The 15,172-nt window shown below is 43.0% G+C and overlaps 1 protein-coding gene across 1 annotated transcript in view; it reads right to left on the bottom strand.

The window, feature by feature from the left end:
* LOC108551518 (uncharacterized) overlaps positions 1 to 15,172 on the bottom strand; it is a 65,916-nt gene that overhangs the window by 3,252 nt on the left and 47,492 nt on the right. Inside the window, exon 4 of the mRNA XM_017905722.1 lies at positions 10 to 368. Within this exon, the coding sequence (XP_017761211.1) occupies positions 10 to 368 (359 nt within the window). The remainder of the gene's footprint in view (positions 1 to 9; positions 369 to 15,172) is intronic.

The following is a 15,172-nucleotide window of genomic DNA, read 5'->3' on the forward strand; positions in this document are numbered from 1 at the left end:
AAGATTCACCTCGAGATCCATGGTGGTGTGTCGCGTGGGCGGCGTACCGTATTGGCCGTGTGGCGGCGGCAGATGATGGGGATGAAGGGGGTGTAGCTGCTGGGCCGCGTTGAACTGCTGATGATGTAGGGACGGTTGGTGATCGCCGCCGAGGGTGTGCCTCCTCGGCTCGTCCCTCGATCGCCCACCACCCCCTGATCCGCTCCTGCCGCCCGAGCCGCCTCCGATGCTTCCGCCACCTCCGCCAACCCCCAGCACGCTTCCGCCTCCCCCTCCGACGCCGCTGCCCACGCCGCCGCCACTGCCGCCTCTTCTCCCAGTTGGAACCTCGTTCGAGCCTGCCTCACCCTCCCCCCTGCTGGACCCACCTGCAACCAAGTCACAAAATCCACCCTTTAGTATCCGCTTCCGGCTTCGTCCTCCATCCTTCCGCGTTTTTTCCCCCATTTTTAGCATTCTTTCTTGGATTGCTTTTTTTAGAGGGAGAGGGAGAGGGATGTTTGGTAAAGGGAGATTCGTGCTTGGAACAGCTTTTAGCGTCTTCCGGGGGGTTGTTCTCTATCTTTTTACGTTTCCTTCGAGATTTGTTGTTTTTCGAGGGAGAGAGAGAGCAGGGTGGTAGTTGATACGCGATGAAACGTTCGATTGAGGGTGTATTGGGAGAGGGAGCTCCGTGTCGGAGAGAGCTGGGCCGACCTATTTGGCAGAAAGTCGTTGGTAAACTCGGCCGAGAATAACGTGTTCGCGGAAGTGGCCGGAAATAGTTGCAAGAGACACGTGCGAGCAGCAGGCGCCAGGATACACGCGCCACTTTATTCAAAGCTCCCCCCGAGGAGCACAGTCTCGGGGGAAGGCCCGAGCAGAGGACCGTGTACGCGGAGATGAGAAGATGGCTGGACTGGTCACGGTGTTTCGGGTTTGAAGTTCATGATACGATCGGGAAAATAGGACGTCTCGCATCTCGCGTGTCTTACCATAGGTTAGGGATTAGGGGTGTTGAATAGTTGGAAAATAACCTACTACTGGTTATGAAAATAAAATGCCTGGCTTGCTATGCGTTAACCCTCTGTACTCGAAGACCTTTATGCTGATAAAGATGTAAGAATTCGAAGCTTTTCCTATATCTTTCTGAGCTCGCCGATATATTTAGCATTTATGCTAAAGTAAAAAGAGAAAATGGCAAATTTTTGTCACGAGGACATCAGGCGTGCCTTAATGTAGGTTAGGGATTATCGACGGGATATCTCTCGTTAAATAGTTAGAAAATAATCCACTGCTGGTTATGAAAACAAAATGTCTGGCCTGCTATATAACGATTCGAAGCTTTTCCTATATTTTTCTGAACTTATGTTAAAATAAATGAAGAAAATGGCGGATTTTTGTCACAGTGGATAATGGGAACATGTGGCGTATCTTAGGTTAGGAGTTAGGTTGTCGACGAGATATATCTGGTGGAATAGTTAGAAAATAACCGAATAGTGATTAGGAAAACAAAATGGCTGACATACTTTGCGTTAACTCTTCGCACTCAAAGATCTTATTCATGATAAAGATGTAAAGATTCGAAACTTTTCCTACATCTTTCTGATCCCGTCGATATATCTAACATTTATGCTAAAATAGAAGGAGAAAATGGCGGATTTTTGTCACGGTAGATCACGGCGACATCTGGTGTGTCTTATCGTACGATAGGGATTATTGACGAGATATTTCTCGCTGAACACTTATAAAATAACCTACTACTGGATATAAAAACAAAATGTCTGGCCTGATATATAACGATTCGAAGCTTTTCCTATATTTTCCTGAGCTTATGTTAAAATAAAAGAAGAAAATGGCGGATTTTTGTCACAGTGGATAATGAGGACATCTGGCGTGCCTTAGCATAGGTTAGGATTTGTCGACGAGATATATCTGGTGGAATAATTAGAAAATAACCCACTACTGATTAAGAAAACAAAATGGCTGGCCTACTATGTAACGATTCGAAGCTTTTCTTATATTTCTCTGTGTTCGCCGATATATTTAACGTTTATGCTAAAATACAAAAAGAAAATCACATAATTCTAATCTAATTATTCCCTCGTATTCATTACTCTAGTAACATTATTGGGCAAGTTATTGGGACAAATGGCGACTGAGAGTCAACTGCAAAGGGTTTAGATGGGATCATATTCGAAGTAGTCACGAAGACGAGATATAGGGTGTACGAATTTTCATTATAACTACGAATGTAACACCCAACTGCAATCATACAAATAGTCTGATCATTCAGAGTGTAGATCCTACGCTGACGTCATAGATAAGGATCACTAAGCTTCATCGTTATGTTACATGTATAAATAGGATTATGCTGACAAACCTGATAGGATAATAGAAATCTGATTACTTGTAGTATCATACTCTGACACAGTAGCGAAGACGAGATAATCTTCGCGAATTTTAGAAATCTAATTGGAACCACGTAGATAATCTGACAGCTCGGTGCAACAGATTCTACTCTAACGAGATCACAGGCAGGGCTCACGCATCTTCGTAATTAATTCAGATATACAGGGTGTCGTAAGTGATACTACATATTCTACGAAGCTTCAAATGAAACAATTTTATTCCATATTTTTTATTCAGCTTTTCACGTAGAATCACCATCTTCTCGCTTGTATCACCATGACACCCTGTGTAAGTTGGATCATGGTAGAAATTCTGGTGTGATTGATCATATAATAGCTTTTACTCTGAAACAATGGCGGGTTTGCAAATTTTCATCGGTAACTTGAAACACTGTATCTACAAATGAGGTCATGTAGAGATGCTAATTTGATTGAACATAACGTAGCAGAACCCATTCTCACGCATTATAAAGGTAAAACTCACGAATTTTCGTTACTGGCTGAGAATGTCACGTATGCAAATGGGATCTTATAGAAAAGCTACTGTCTGATTGTTCGCAGTTTAATAAGACCATGTTCACTGACACGATCATGAAAATAGGTCTCACGGATCTTCATTAATGTCTAGCAGCGTGACGTGTACGAAAGGGATCATATAAAAATACTAGTCTCGTGGAAGGCTTCTACACTGACAGAGTCGTGAGAATACGGCTGTCAAATTCTCATCGCTGGCTGAAAGTGTCAAGTCTGCAAATGGAATCGTACAAGATCGAATGACAAAGAGAGTAATGAACGAAACACGCGCAGATCGAATGAGATAACGATAAATCATCGACGTTGACATAAGACCGATGTCAATCTCTCGCCATGCGATTTATCCACGACGATAATGACCGAGCATGCAATTCGATTTTTCTTAGTTCCATAAGGCAGTAACTAATATAGGAATATAGATGTATTGTACAAAGTGTCTATTAATAAATGGAAAATATACACATTCGGATCAGGAATAAATGATTTATAAATCTAGATCCTACATCTAGATCCAACAGCAATATACAAGGACGGTAATATATCACAATATACCAATAACATCAATTCTCATATTTAATAGAAGATTAATGTGTGTATGAGGACAACAATATGACACTATAGAAGTTACCTAAATATCTGCATAAATTATAGCGAGGCAAGAAACATCTTTATAACTTATAAATTATATATAAAATATTTTTCTTTGTAACTTTAAAATTGTAGGACACCCTATATAGTAATATACAGGGTGTCCCACTTAAAACAGACACCTAAATATCTCTGACAATTATAATGACAAAAAAAATATTTTATGTATAAATTGAAAAATACGAAGATACTTTCTGTGTCACTATAATTATAGGAGATATTTAGCTGCCCTGTCTAATAAAAATTCCAAATACAATTCCCAATAAAACTCCCCTACATCTTTTCACAATGATATTCTAATCCCAAAATTCAATACAATATTAATATATATATAAAAACAACAATATAACTCTATACAGGGTGTTCCACTTAAACCAGACCAACTAAATACCCCCTACAATTATGCCCCAAAAAACCTCCATAACCCTCAAACGACATACAAAATATTTCCTTCAGTCTTTAAAATTGTACCAGATATTTATTTAGTTTGGATCAAATGGGGCACCCCAATTAATATCAACAACCTCAAACTCCACGATACTCTTCAGAACGCTCCAAGACCTCCAATCCTTAATTTTCCTTAAAAACCTCGGAACAATCCCCAAAGTCGTCTCAAAGAAAAAGATCCACTGTTCGACCCGAGATAAAAGTGACGCAATCAGTGTAACGTATCCTCTACCTATCTCAGCACACACCACCGAAGCGTCAGCCATAGTCCTACGTCTCTACTCCTGTGCACCATACAGCCATCTTCTCGTCCCTATCCACCAAGTGCCGGAGCACACGTACACCGAGCCACGAACCGTGCTCGTCGATAGCGAGCTTTGCCAAGATATTCCACGACCGACGGTACCAACTATCCAGCGAGCAGCAATCGACGCGTGATCTATGTCGAGATCAGGATGGCGTGGATGACTCCGTGGAGGACGCTGAGCAACGATGCCACCGCGTCCAATCGGGACGACGTCGAAGGCACTCGCGAGGCAAATGTAGGTCGCGAACGGCTGTCCGTTGCTCGTTCGTCGGTTCGCCTCTGTTCGAGAGGCATGGTCGACGTCCAATTAACGGCTAGCTCCGCGAATTCCGGCACGCCGTGGCCAACGGACACGGTACATCCCCGAGTAACGCGGTAACTCCTACGATTTTACATTCTTCTCGCTTCGCTGAACTACCGCCGGTTAGGTCACTGCAAATGGTGCACGAGGAAATGACAGAAATTTTGAAAAAAAATTACTTGTCGATAAGACTCCAATTCTTTGGGATCTTTTTCGGTAATTATTTAGGAAATGGGGAGGGGGGGGGGGGGGGCAGGATTCATGATTTTTAGAAATCGTGTAGAAATCGCAAATTCCGGGATTCGAATTCTTTAGGGTTTTTATCGGTAATTATTTAGGAAATGAGGAGTCTCACTGAGTTTGATGATTTTTGAATATATTGTAGAAATCGACATTTTGAACAACATTTTCCTATATATATATATGAGCCGTTCACTGCACAAATTAATTAACTCCATAAAACAAAAAATGGAGAAATGCAATGAAATAATGTACATTGTTTTTTAAAATTCCCCTTATAATTGAAATCGAAATAAATATCGTAGAATGCATAAATATAAATGTAACTTTCGTCTAACGGTATATAAAATTTATAAGAAAAAATAGCCAAAAGGTAATCGTTGGTAATGTTACCATTTTTATGTTACTGGAAGAGTTAATCGATTTGGCAAGTGAAAAAAGTAATAAATTTAAATTTTACTTAAACTCTGATAAGACGGCACTAAAAAATTCACCGTTATCATTCATGGCTTGCTAATGCATTTTAGTTGCATTATTGCAACGATTTACATTAGAGTACGGAGTTAATCAAAGTGACCTCTGAAATAAATTATTTATTATTCAGTGGCCAACAAATTTTTGTCGTTTAATGGTGTTGATCTTAATTATCAGGGAAAATTATTATAAATATAAAAAGTTATGACTATACCTTTGACACTTAAATTTAATATTTTTCAAAAAGTGGAATTAATCAATTTGTGCAGTGAAAGGCTCATATATCGGAGCCGATTGACCTCTGTTTCCGAGATTTTTATGGAAACTATCGCTACTACTACAATCAATATTGACTATAGCTACGTGTCTATGACTTTGTCTGCATAGATTCACGATCTTATCTTCTGTTTCTACAAATAACGGCAATACGATCAACAGCAAATAATATACAGTGTGTCTCAGCAATAGTGGTACAACAGAAAAAAAGGTGATTCTATACGAAAAAACAAATTGAAAATAAAAAATAAAATTCTTTCACTGTAAGCTTCGACTAACTCGAGTTTTTAAGTACACCCGTTACACACGTCCATTGCCGACCACCTTAATGTGTTTATAGAAACCATAAACAATCGGGGACTCAACGCTTACACATACGCTGGCACAGATACGTAGCTATAGGCAATATTCATTGTATAGTAGCAATAATTGTTTGCAAAAATCTTGAAAACCGAAATCGGTTGTTCAAAATGGCGATTTCTACGACATATTAAAAAATCGACTAAATCGGTGAGGCACCCCCCCTTTCTAAATAATTACCCTTTTTTTTCAAGCAAACCATTATACTTTTTAATATAGAGTTTTCGCGCTTGGATTTATTTACATTTGAAGAGTATGTACAATTTTTTTTAACGAAATAAACGAAAATTGTGGAAATTATGTATAGACCAAGGTAAAGCACGTTTTTAAAAACGGGTTCGAATGGCTGACACGATTCCGGTCCATTTGGTTATCTGAATCGAGGAAACCAAAAGGCATCTTAATTAGCATACATACGACTATAGCGTGAACCACAGGAACAGCGAAATTTCGAAAATTAAAAAAATGGCAGCATTTTGAAATTTAAATATCGATTTTCCTTGTGTCTTTCGTTCTTTGGATGGGAAACAAAAATAGAAAAAAATATCGGATTTTGAAATTCGTGGTTCCTACGATAAAGGTACATCCGATGAAGATCTCCTACAAATTTCAAGTCAATTGGTCAACCAAAACGCGAGATATACTGTCAACTAGTTCGAAAAATCTGGTTTCGAGAAAAACGTGTTCAAAGTTTTTGGTACAAATATTCAAGAGTGATCGATTTATCGCACCCTTAATATTTCGTATTCAGGAAGAATAACCAACTTATAACAGACTAATCCTTTGTGTACAGGCAACCACAGACACAAAGAGCGTGATGAATCGAAAAATCCGATAACATATGTATGTAGCAGCAAATCGTCAATATCGGATCTACCCCGACCAAAATAATAGGTTTTCTATACCAATTTTACGAATTTCGTTGAATGGGTGTACACACATATTTTCTAAGGTCTAAACACTGAGAAAATAAAATAAAATAAAAAAATTCGGCTATTTTGACTCGTTGAAGAATGCATTTGTATTTGTATGAGTAGAAAATTGACAAAATCCAGGCAGTCAAGAGATGGGGTTGAATATGGAATTTCTAATTGGAAATTCAAAAGTAGATATTTAAACTGTGGTAAAGTTAGTGTCGATATAAGATAAAATGGATATTATTTTGTAGATCGAAGATCGACGACCATTTTGCTAGAAAGCACACTCTGACATATGACAAGGTGCACGTTAGGCTAACGTTTTCGAAGTTTACGTCGATATCATCTTATACTGGTCACGAAAAAATGGCATTTGCTCTGTGACGAGTATACTCGTCGTGCAAAAACATATACGCTTTCGCTATAAACGATTATAATAAAAATTAAATAATTCCTGATTACCTGACATAAATGTTTTTCTCGATTTCGAATATTGTTTTGTTTAGGTAACAATCGAATTTCTGTGTTAATTAATTCGATAATTAATTCGAATTCTAAATTCAGCAAATAATATTAATAAAACATTAAAGAGTAAAAATATAATCTTTTCGAAAGATTAACTAGAAAAATTTGTTACTTTATTATAATATTTTTCAATATTATACCAAATGCTTTTATTCTGTTTTCCTCGAGTATACTTGTCATCGCATATAAATAATCGAGCACACGCATTTTCAAAATCGAATAAAATACTGAAAAGATTAATATCCAATTGCCGGCTTCGACTGTATGTAATTAAAAATTTTTTAATTACTCGAGCTTAAATAATTTTTAATATTTTTTGCGCATTGGGTACTTAAAAAATTTTTCCCTTTCACGTCACAAGAAAAAATATTTTTTCAATTTAACCTTTTTCCGTTTCTGTTTTCATGTTACACGAATCGTAAAAAGCTACGTGACTCTCGCGTTGCAGGGGATCCTATTGTATATATATACAGGGTGACATCGAACCAATGGCATAAACCCCAAGGGGTGCATCTACGCGAAACAAAATAAATCCAAAACGTAAAGTGATATTTTCCCCGTGAAATATCGTTTCTGAATAAATCGATGTTAAATTTTCGCATAATTAAAAAGGAAATTCTCGGATTTAATTACATTGGCAAAAAGGAGCGATACATTCCCAACGATATTGCAATTAACAAACATTTCATTCATTTCATTTCAATGTTCATCCCTTAATAGGTAACGCATAAAATTGGAATGACAATTCGGACAGCACAGTGATTCATTTGCATACAAATATATGTATATTTGTAAGGAAAAACGCTGCATGTCACGATTCCAAAAAATTCTAGTTTGCTCGTTAATCGAGTTGCAAAACATTTTACGAGCTTATCAGAAAAAAGAAAAAAATAAACCGAAAAAGAAATAAATGTTACATATTCAAAAAATTATGCGATTTAATGAAATGCTAACAAGAGCTGGTGTTGAAAACATTAAACAAACGAATTAAACAATTAGTTTCTGTAAACAATCAATGTAAAATGTCAAAAAAATTGACACTGTACATTCTCGACTTATATTTTCACGAGTACCGCCATTCGGCAACACCCTGTATACAGGACGAGTCTAGTAACGAGGCCAGTGAATTTGAAAAAAGGTTGCGGAGGAAAATTTTACGCCATTTGACAAGCTCCACCATCGTATAACACAATTCTGTTTACAAGTGCACCGATGCACTTGCAAAGTGCAATTACACTTTTTTCCAAAAACAAGACTGCATATTTTTTCCGTGTAAATCGCGTCTCTAAAACATCGCGTGCGAAAAAGTGTTACAATAAAACGTGAAAAATATATATATATATAAATATTTCCCAGGGTATTACAAATTTCACGCGATTTGCATATCAACGTTAAATATTCACGACGACGCAGTTACAAAAAAAGTAAAACATTTAATAAAATATTTCCCCCATTTTATTTCATTTTTTTACATTTTACTCCAATACTTTTCCACGTGGAATATCCTAAATAGATTTACTCTAAAAAAAAAGGGGGAAAAAAATGCAGATTCATTAAAAAAGGAAATCGGTAAATACATTTTGCAAGTGCGCCAACCAACGCAATTTTAACCCTTTGCACTCGACGATTTTTTTGCTAGAGAAGAGTAGAAATTCAAAGATTCTCTACTAAAAAACTGTCGATACTTTCGTGAGCAGTAAATAAAGAATTCTATAATAACAGAATCGTAGAATTATTTGATTTCGATACGCACGCTGTCACATTACATTAAATTTGATATATTAATTAATATCGATCTTCCAAATTTTACGAAATGGTGACTGAAGCTCGCCTCTCGAGTGCAAAGGGTTAAAAAGTATCGCAATATGCGATGATGAAGTTATCGAATAGCGTAAAAATTTTCCCCCGAAATGTCGTTTGAAATTCACCTGGAAGTCCAGGTCCCGGCTAAGAGACTCACCCTGTATATACACGTACTGTACACCACGGATGGACGCGAGACACGATCCTCGACTTCCGTGGCGAAAAAATCGGCAGAGTATCCAGGGTGATTGGCCGCGATTAAACGATGATACGAACCGACCAGTAGAGTCCCCGCAGTCCTCCGGCTCGCCTATCAATTATCATTCACCGGTCGTTCATCGGCGTGCAGAACCGCCTCCTCGCCTCGGCGGCGAAATTGAAACGTCATTCGCCGACTTATCTTCGGGGATGGGCCCTCGGAGGACGCCGCCCGATGAGATCCATTAACGCGAAGACGGGCGAAATTTTATAACCGCCGCGTCCCTATTGAAATCCGTTAAAAGCACCGGGACGTGTCTTTCGATGGAAAATACTCGCGATAGAAATTAAACGGGACGCCTCACGTGAAGATCGATCCGGTTCTTGTCCCCTCGCGGCAACCTGAAATTGATTTTCCCGACTAACCCTCGGCTCGCCCCTTCTTGTTCTTCGAAATCACGGAACGGTAGATTGCGTAAGAAAAGAAGGAAAAAAATAATAAGAAGAAAGAGAGAGAGGCAACTATACGGAATGGCGGCGACATGCAACGAGGGAACAACCGCGGATGATCCGAGCGATACGCGTACATACGTACGATACTCCCGTGCAGCGACCGGTTCGATAAAACTCGAAGCGTCGTGCCCGACGATACGACCAGCACTGGCGAACCACGACACCGCGAGATTCTCGAACGCGTTTATTTTCAGAATAGCAGCAGGCGTGCGTGGAAGCGAGCGAGCCGAGAGAACCGTGCGAGGAAACGAAACCAACGAATCAACGAAAGCCTGTGTGTGCTGTCCCGCCTGTCCGTCGGAGAAATCTAATCTAACGTTCGGTTACTCGATAATTCGTCACCGCAGATAAGATTCCGTTGGGTCGACTGCAAATACCTAGATACGGGGCCGGGGATCGACTGCCGTCCCGGCGGATTTCTGCCTTTCAAAATCTCGCCGCCTAACCTCACCCGAGAGTATCCTCCGCGCATAATCGCGGCTGATTTTTCACGCCAACGGTGTGCACGTCGGAAATTAGAACGCGTGTTCCTTTCTCGGCGCCGCGTAACGAGGACGCCGGGTAAATTCGTCCCGATAAGCACAACGAAAATAACCGTTAGCCCTCGTGTAATTACAAGTTCAACGTTCCCTTTCGACCAGACGGGCTACTCCCACGCGAGGATAACGCGAGTGTAGTAATTATAGCGTTAGGACAGAGTAACGATATAGGGTGGTGTGTATATGGTGGTCGAATGTTTTCAGGATGGCTGTGTATCGATCGGCGGGTATTCGAGGAATCCGATCGATTTTCACCGGTCACGATCGGATGCAGTTAGACGCTGAGAACTTGAGGATACGTCGAGCGCGTGCTCGATTAGTAAGAGAGTGGCCATTTTGGTCTCTCGACCTCGCCAGATACAACTGTTGCGCGAGGACGCCTTCGAGGATGCACGCAGACCGAGCCCCTACGCGACTGACGCGATGGTTGCCTCGATTCAAGGCGAGGGACGCGGGAGGAGTGGGGAGGGGAGGGGAGGTGAGGCTAGTTCGAGGGCAACGACGAGTCGTGACCATAAGGGAGCAGGCGCCGGAGTATTAATCTCGACGAGAACGACGACCGTCGATTAGGCACGCACGAGTTTCGACTCGATTTTCTATCCCGAGATCGATCACGGGTAACTGTACTGTGCGTTCGAGGAAAGAAGGCACAGGCAGTGACGTTGTCACCGATGATCTTCGTCACCGTTTTCGACCAATAGCGGTCACTGCCTGTGATCAAGGGAGAGTCGGTGGAGTTAATCAACCATGAGGATGTAAACACGCTGTGCCTTCTTTTCTCGAACGCACAATACTTTGCAACCAACTCTCGTCTGCTTTTCGTTCATACGCCGCACGATCGATTTATCCATCGCGAGATATCCTTCTCGAATCACCGTCTAACTGGTAGGAATAGGACCAGTTGGATCGGGAGAAAAATTGCCGTGGGGGAAAAAGTAGTCGCGGGTTCGGGCAAACAGACAATAATTTCTCGGCGGACTCTGCACAGGCCGTTTATCGATTATCGTCGGCCAAAAATACGCGCTCGAAAGTGCGCTTCTCCTTCCGTGCCTCCCTCACCTCTCCCCCCGCCAAGCCACGGTAAGTAGAGGTTCAAATTCGCGAGAATTTCGTAGGGGAGATCACTCGGCGAGTCCGACGATTCTTGGCCTTGAGACTCGCGATTCGCTTGGACAGAAGTTCAGCGAACCTCTGTCGGCCATGACGCGCGTTAATTAACCGTAATTGTTCGAGGCTGTTACGAAACGGACCCCACTCGAGAAGGTCTACTTTTGAGCGCCGAAAGCACGAGGCTTCTCGGAAATATTTGCCATCGGAGACGAAGAGACGATTGGACGATCGCGAGACTATTTTTCTTTTCCGCGAACAATGGCGTGCTTAATGAGAAGGAAAGAAGGAATCGAGGGAAGTAACACGAGCTGAGTGCCGGAGACAGATGGAGAGCGAGGACCGAAAGGGTGAAGAGGCCAGAAGAGCGGAGAGGCGAGAGGAGGAGGTACGAAAAGGGGGTCTGGGTTATAGGGCGGTACATTCACCGTTCCCTTAATTTCACCCTCTTTGGAGGCGAGTACTAGCTGCGAACGCGAGTAGAAAGCAGCGTGGTGCGCATACGCCTGCGTGTACGAGAGCGTGTGTGTGTGTGTGTGTGTGGGTACGTGTGCGTGGCTCTGAATCGAGCGCGTGCCGAGAGAAAAAAATCTATATCGCTTTTCAGAGCGAAGAATGCCTTTCCGGGGAGAGGAAACATCCGCGGCACGTGCACGTGCGTGCGCGATTACGTGCGTGAGGACGTGCTCCTACGTTATTTAGCGCCGCACTCCGCCTCTGTCGTCCACGTGTCGCCGTACTCTGCTCCGGCCAGACAAACTGCGCGAAATCGAGAGCTTTCGACGAAAAGGAAGCGACAGTGTGTTCCCGTCTGCTCTAAACCCCGTATATTTGAGACCATCGATCGGATGAGGGATTCCCACGAACGGTGAAGGATTCCCAAAGCATGGTGGAGGAGACGACGTACTACTACCAATCAGTATTCCTCGATACCTAGGCGCGATTTATCGCAAAGCCAGTATGTGATGGATTACTTACCGCCCTCGATCTGTATCTTTGTCTCTGGGAAAAAACTCACTGACCAAATCGGGCTGTTTCGTGAGCCTTCGCTCACCTAACCTCGGCTCGCGGCCACGAGCAGCGTTGCCGGTTCAGATTCCCGCTTAACTTACATCTCGCCGTTGGTCGGAAACACTTGCGCGAAAGATGACGGTTCGACAACCCGAGAGGCGATCGAAACCGAAAGGGGAATAACTCGCGGAGCACTTAACGAGATTGCCACTACCGTAACCGAAGCGCGTGTACTACTACCGGCAGCCGGCTGACAGAAGGAAAACCGAGTGGAAAGGAAGCATCGTTGGCATCCTCGTTGCTGCCGCCACCGTCAACGCCGCTACCTCCGCCGTTGCTGCCACCACCGCCGCTTTTATAATCAATATTAGTTGACGGAGGATCCGCCGTGCGTCGCCGTTCGACGCCGCGAGATAGACAGAGAAACGAACCGGCGACCGTTCACCCGAGCGAGACGCGACATGCACACGTTGCCTCGTTCAGAGATTTTTCTTCCACCCCTCGTACACTATAATCAACCTATACGATATTTCTTAAAAAGTCACGAAAATGAAGACTCTTTCGTCGAGTATCGTCACTTACGTTTTTTATTGCTAGCTTTCGCCGGACGATCAGACGGGAATGCACCTCCGCGATGATCTCCCTCCATCTGCATCCCAACGTCCTTCGTTCACATCGAGAGCACCGCGAAGCATCTTTCGAGATCGCGTCATCGTCTCACGGATAGATAATCGACGTCGAGGTGCATGGTCGCGCAACGAAACGAACCGCGGGCTCTACTCGAGCGTCTTTGATCGAACGGAAAGACGGTCGCGACCGACACGCGATCCGGAAAGACGTGGAGGGATAAGTAACTTCGAAGAAACGAGGGAAACTCCGCGATGGTATCGCGCGTCGCGTGTTTTTCGCACAGAAACTGGCGGCGCAGGGTGTGGCGAGGGAGCGTTTTAAAAGATTGGCACGCGATTCGCTTCGACCGGCGTCCACCGGCGGCGAGGGCGCCCGCGACGACGCGATGGCCGCGACGCCGTCGACGGTTTGCTTCGCGACGTGTCGCGCCATCTCGTCGACGACGACCGCCACGCCTCTGGCTACCCTCGACGGAACCGTCGAAAGCTTCGACTCGAACCTCCCGCGACACCGACCGAGGGACACAGTCGGCTTTATCAATCGAGACCGTGAACTCCCCTCTTTCTCATGCATACTTTATTCGCACGGTCGATTACCTGTTTATGGGTTAAATTCTTTTTATACGAACTTTGCAAATGCCACTCGCACGAGCGTACGTAACAACTGCTATCACGGGTCGGTAAGTAAATACATATACGAGAGGCGAGAACGTGCGGCGTGTGAGAATGGAGCTTCGAAATATCGTCGCTCGAGAGGAACTAAATTCGAATCGCGTAATCGAGTAGCGGGTATGGTTCAGTTAATTTCATAACGCCACGTGACTAAAAACGGTTATACAGTAGAGTACCGTGGTGAACTAGGAAGATGACATATGGCGAAAATTCGGAATTGATTGATTGTGATATAATATCCCTACCTTTTCTAACATAATCGCAAAGATAAGGCACTCAAATTTTCGTTACCGACCAATACAGCGTCGCTTGAGGTAGAGGGCGAATGAGATGCACCTAGAGCGACTGAGACAGGACTATACGGAGCAAAACATTGGCGTAGACACAGGATCAGTGCCAAATATCCTGCTATTATATCAATATACGTCATCGGAAATCTTAAAATGGTGGTGTCGAGAGTATCAAAGATGGAGTTGATCAAAGTACACGCGATACATATTTTACCCTTGCCTAGTCATTTTCTCATCTTTACACGGTACTTATATTTTTCTCTTAGTTAGCTCACAAGCAGTATCATCGATCACTCAGCGATAAGACCATAGGGTTGTGTGGTGTTGGCGATTGGTCTTCGCTGTGACATTGGAGACCCGTGTCGACCCTATGTCATCGGTGGCTACCGGTAGTGGAGGCGACTATGTGTGCGTGTGTGTGTATATATATATGAAACGAAATTGAGAGTGCGAAAATAAGTTACAGCCAGGCTGTAATCGTCGGCACTGCCTTTGGATTAGCGGGCGAATAACCCTGTATTATAATACGTGATTACACGTTCCGAGTCATACGATTCCGTGTTATACGAGTACGGTTTTGATTGCGGTTACGTCACTCGGTGCTCGATGTATTAATTTATAACCTCGCTGCATCATCTCCGCCGGTTATTCCTTGTACGTACACGTGTGCGTTACAACAGTATCGCTACGCTGAAAATGTAAAGTTACACCACGTTATACGACTCGTCGTGTCATAATAATCCCCTACTACAGTGAAGTTTCTACATAGCTGTACCAACGCATCGATATCGACCAGGTCTATTTACAATTACTAATGGCCCCAACTTTTACGCCATAACGGGAAACTATAATCGATCGGAACTTCCTCTTTCGCGAGCAAACGAAATTCCGATTACTGCCGGTTTAGTCTTCTCCGTTTAGGAATCCACGGGAAACTTTCGCGAAACTTCCACGTCTCGAATCTCGGAGACGCGGGAAGGTACCCGCGGAG

Source organism: Eufriesea mexicana, unplaced genomic scaffold, assembly GCF_001483705.2.
Source record: "Eufriesea mexicana isolate 0111107269 unplaced genomic scaffold, ASM148370v2 scaffold4395, whole genome shotgun sequence".
Taxonomy (NCBI): Eukaryota; Metazoa; Arthropoda; class Insecta; order Hymenoptera; family Apidae; genus Eufriesea; species Eufriesea mexicana.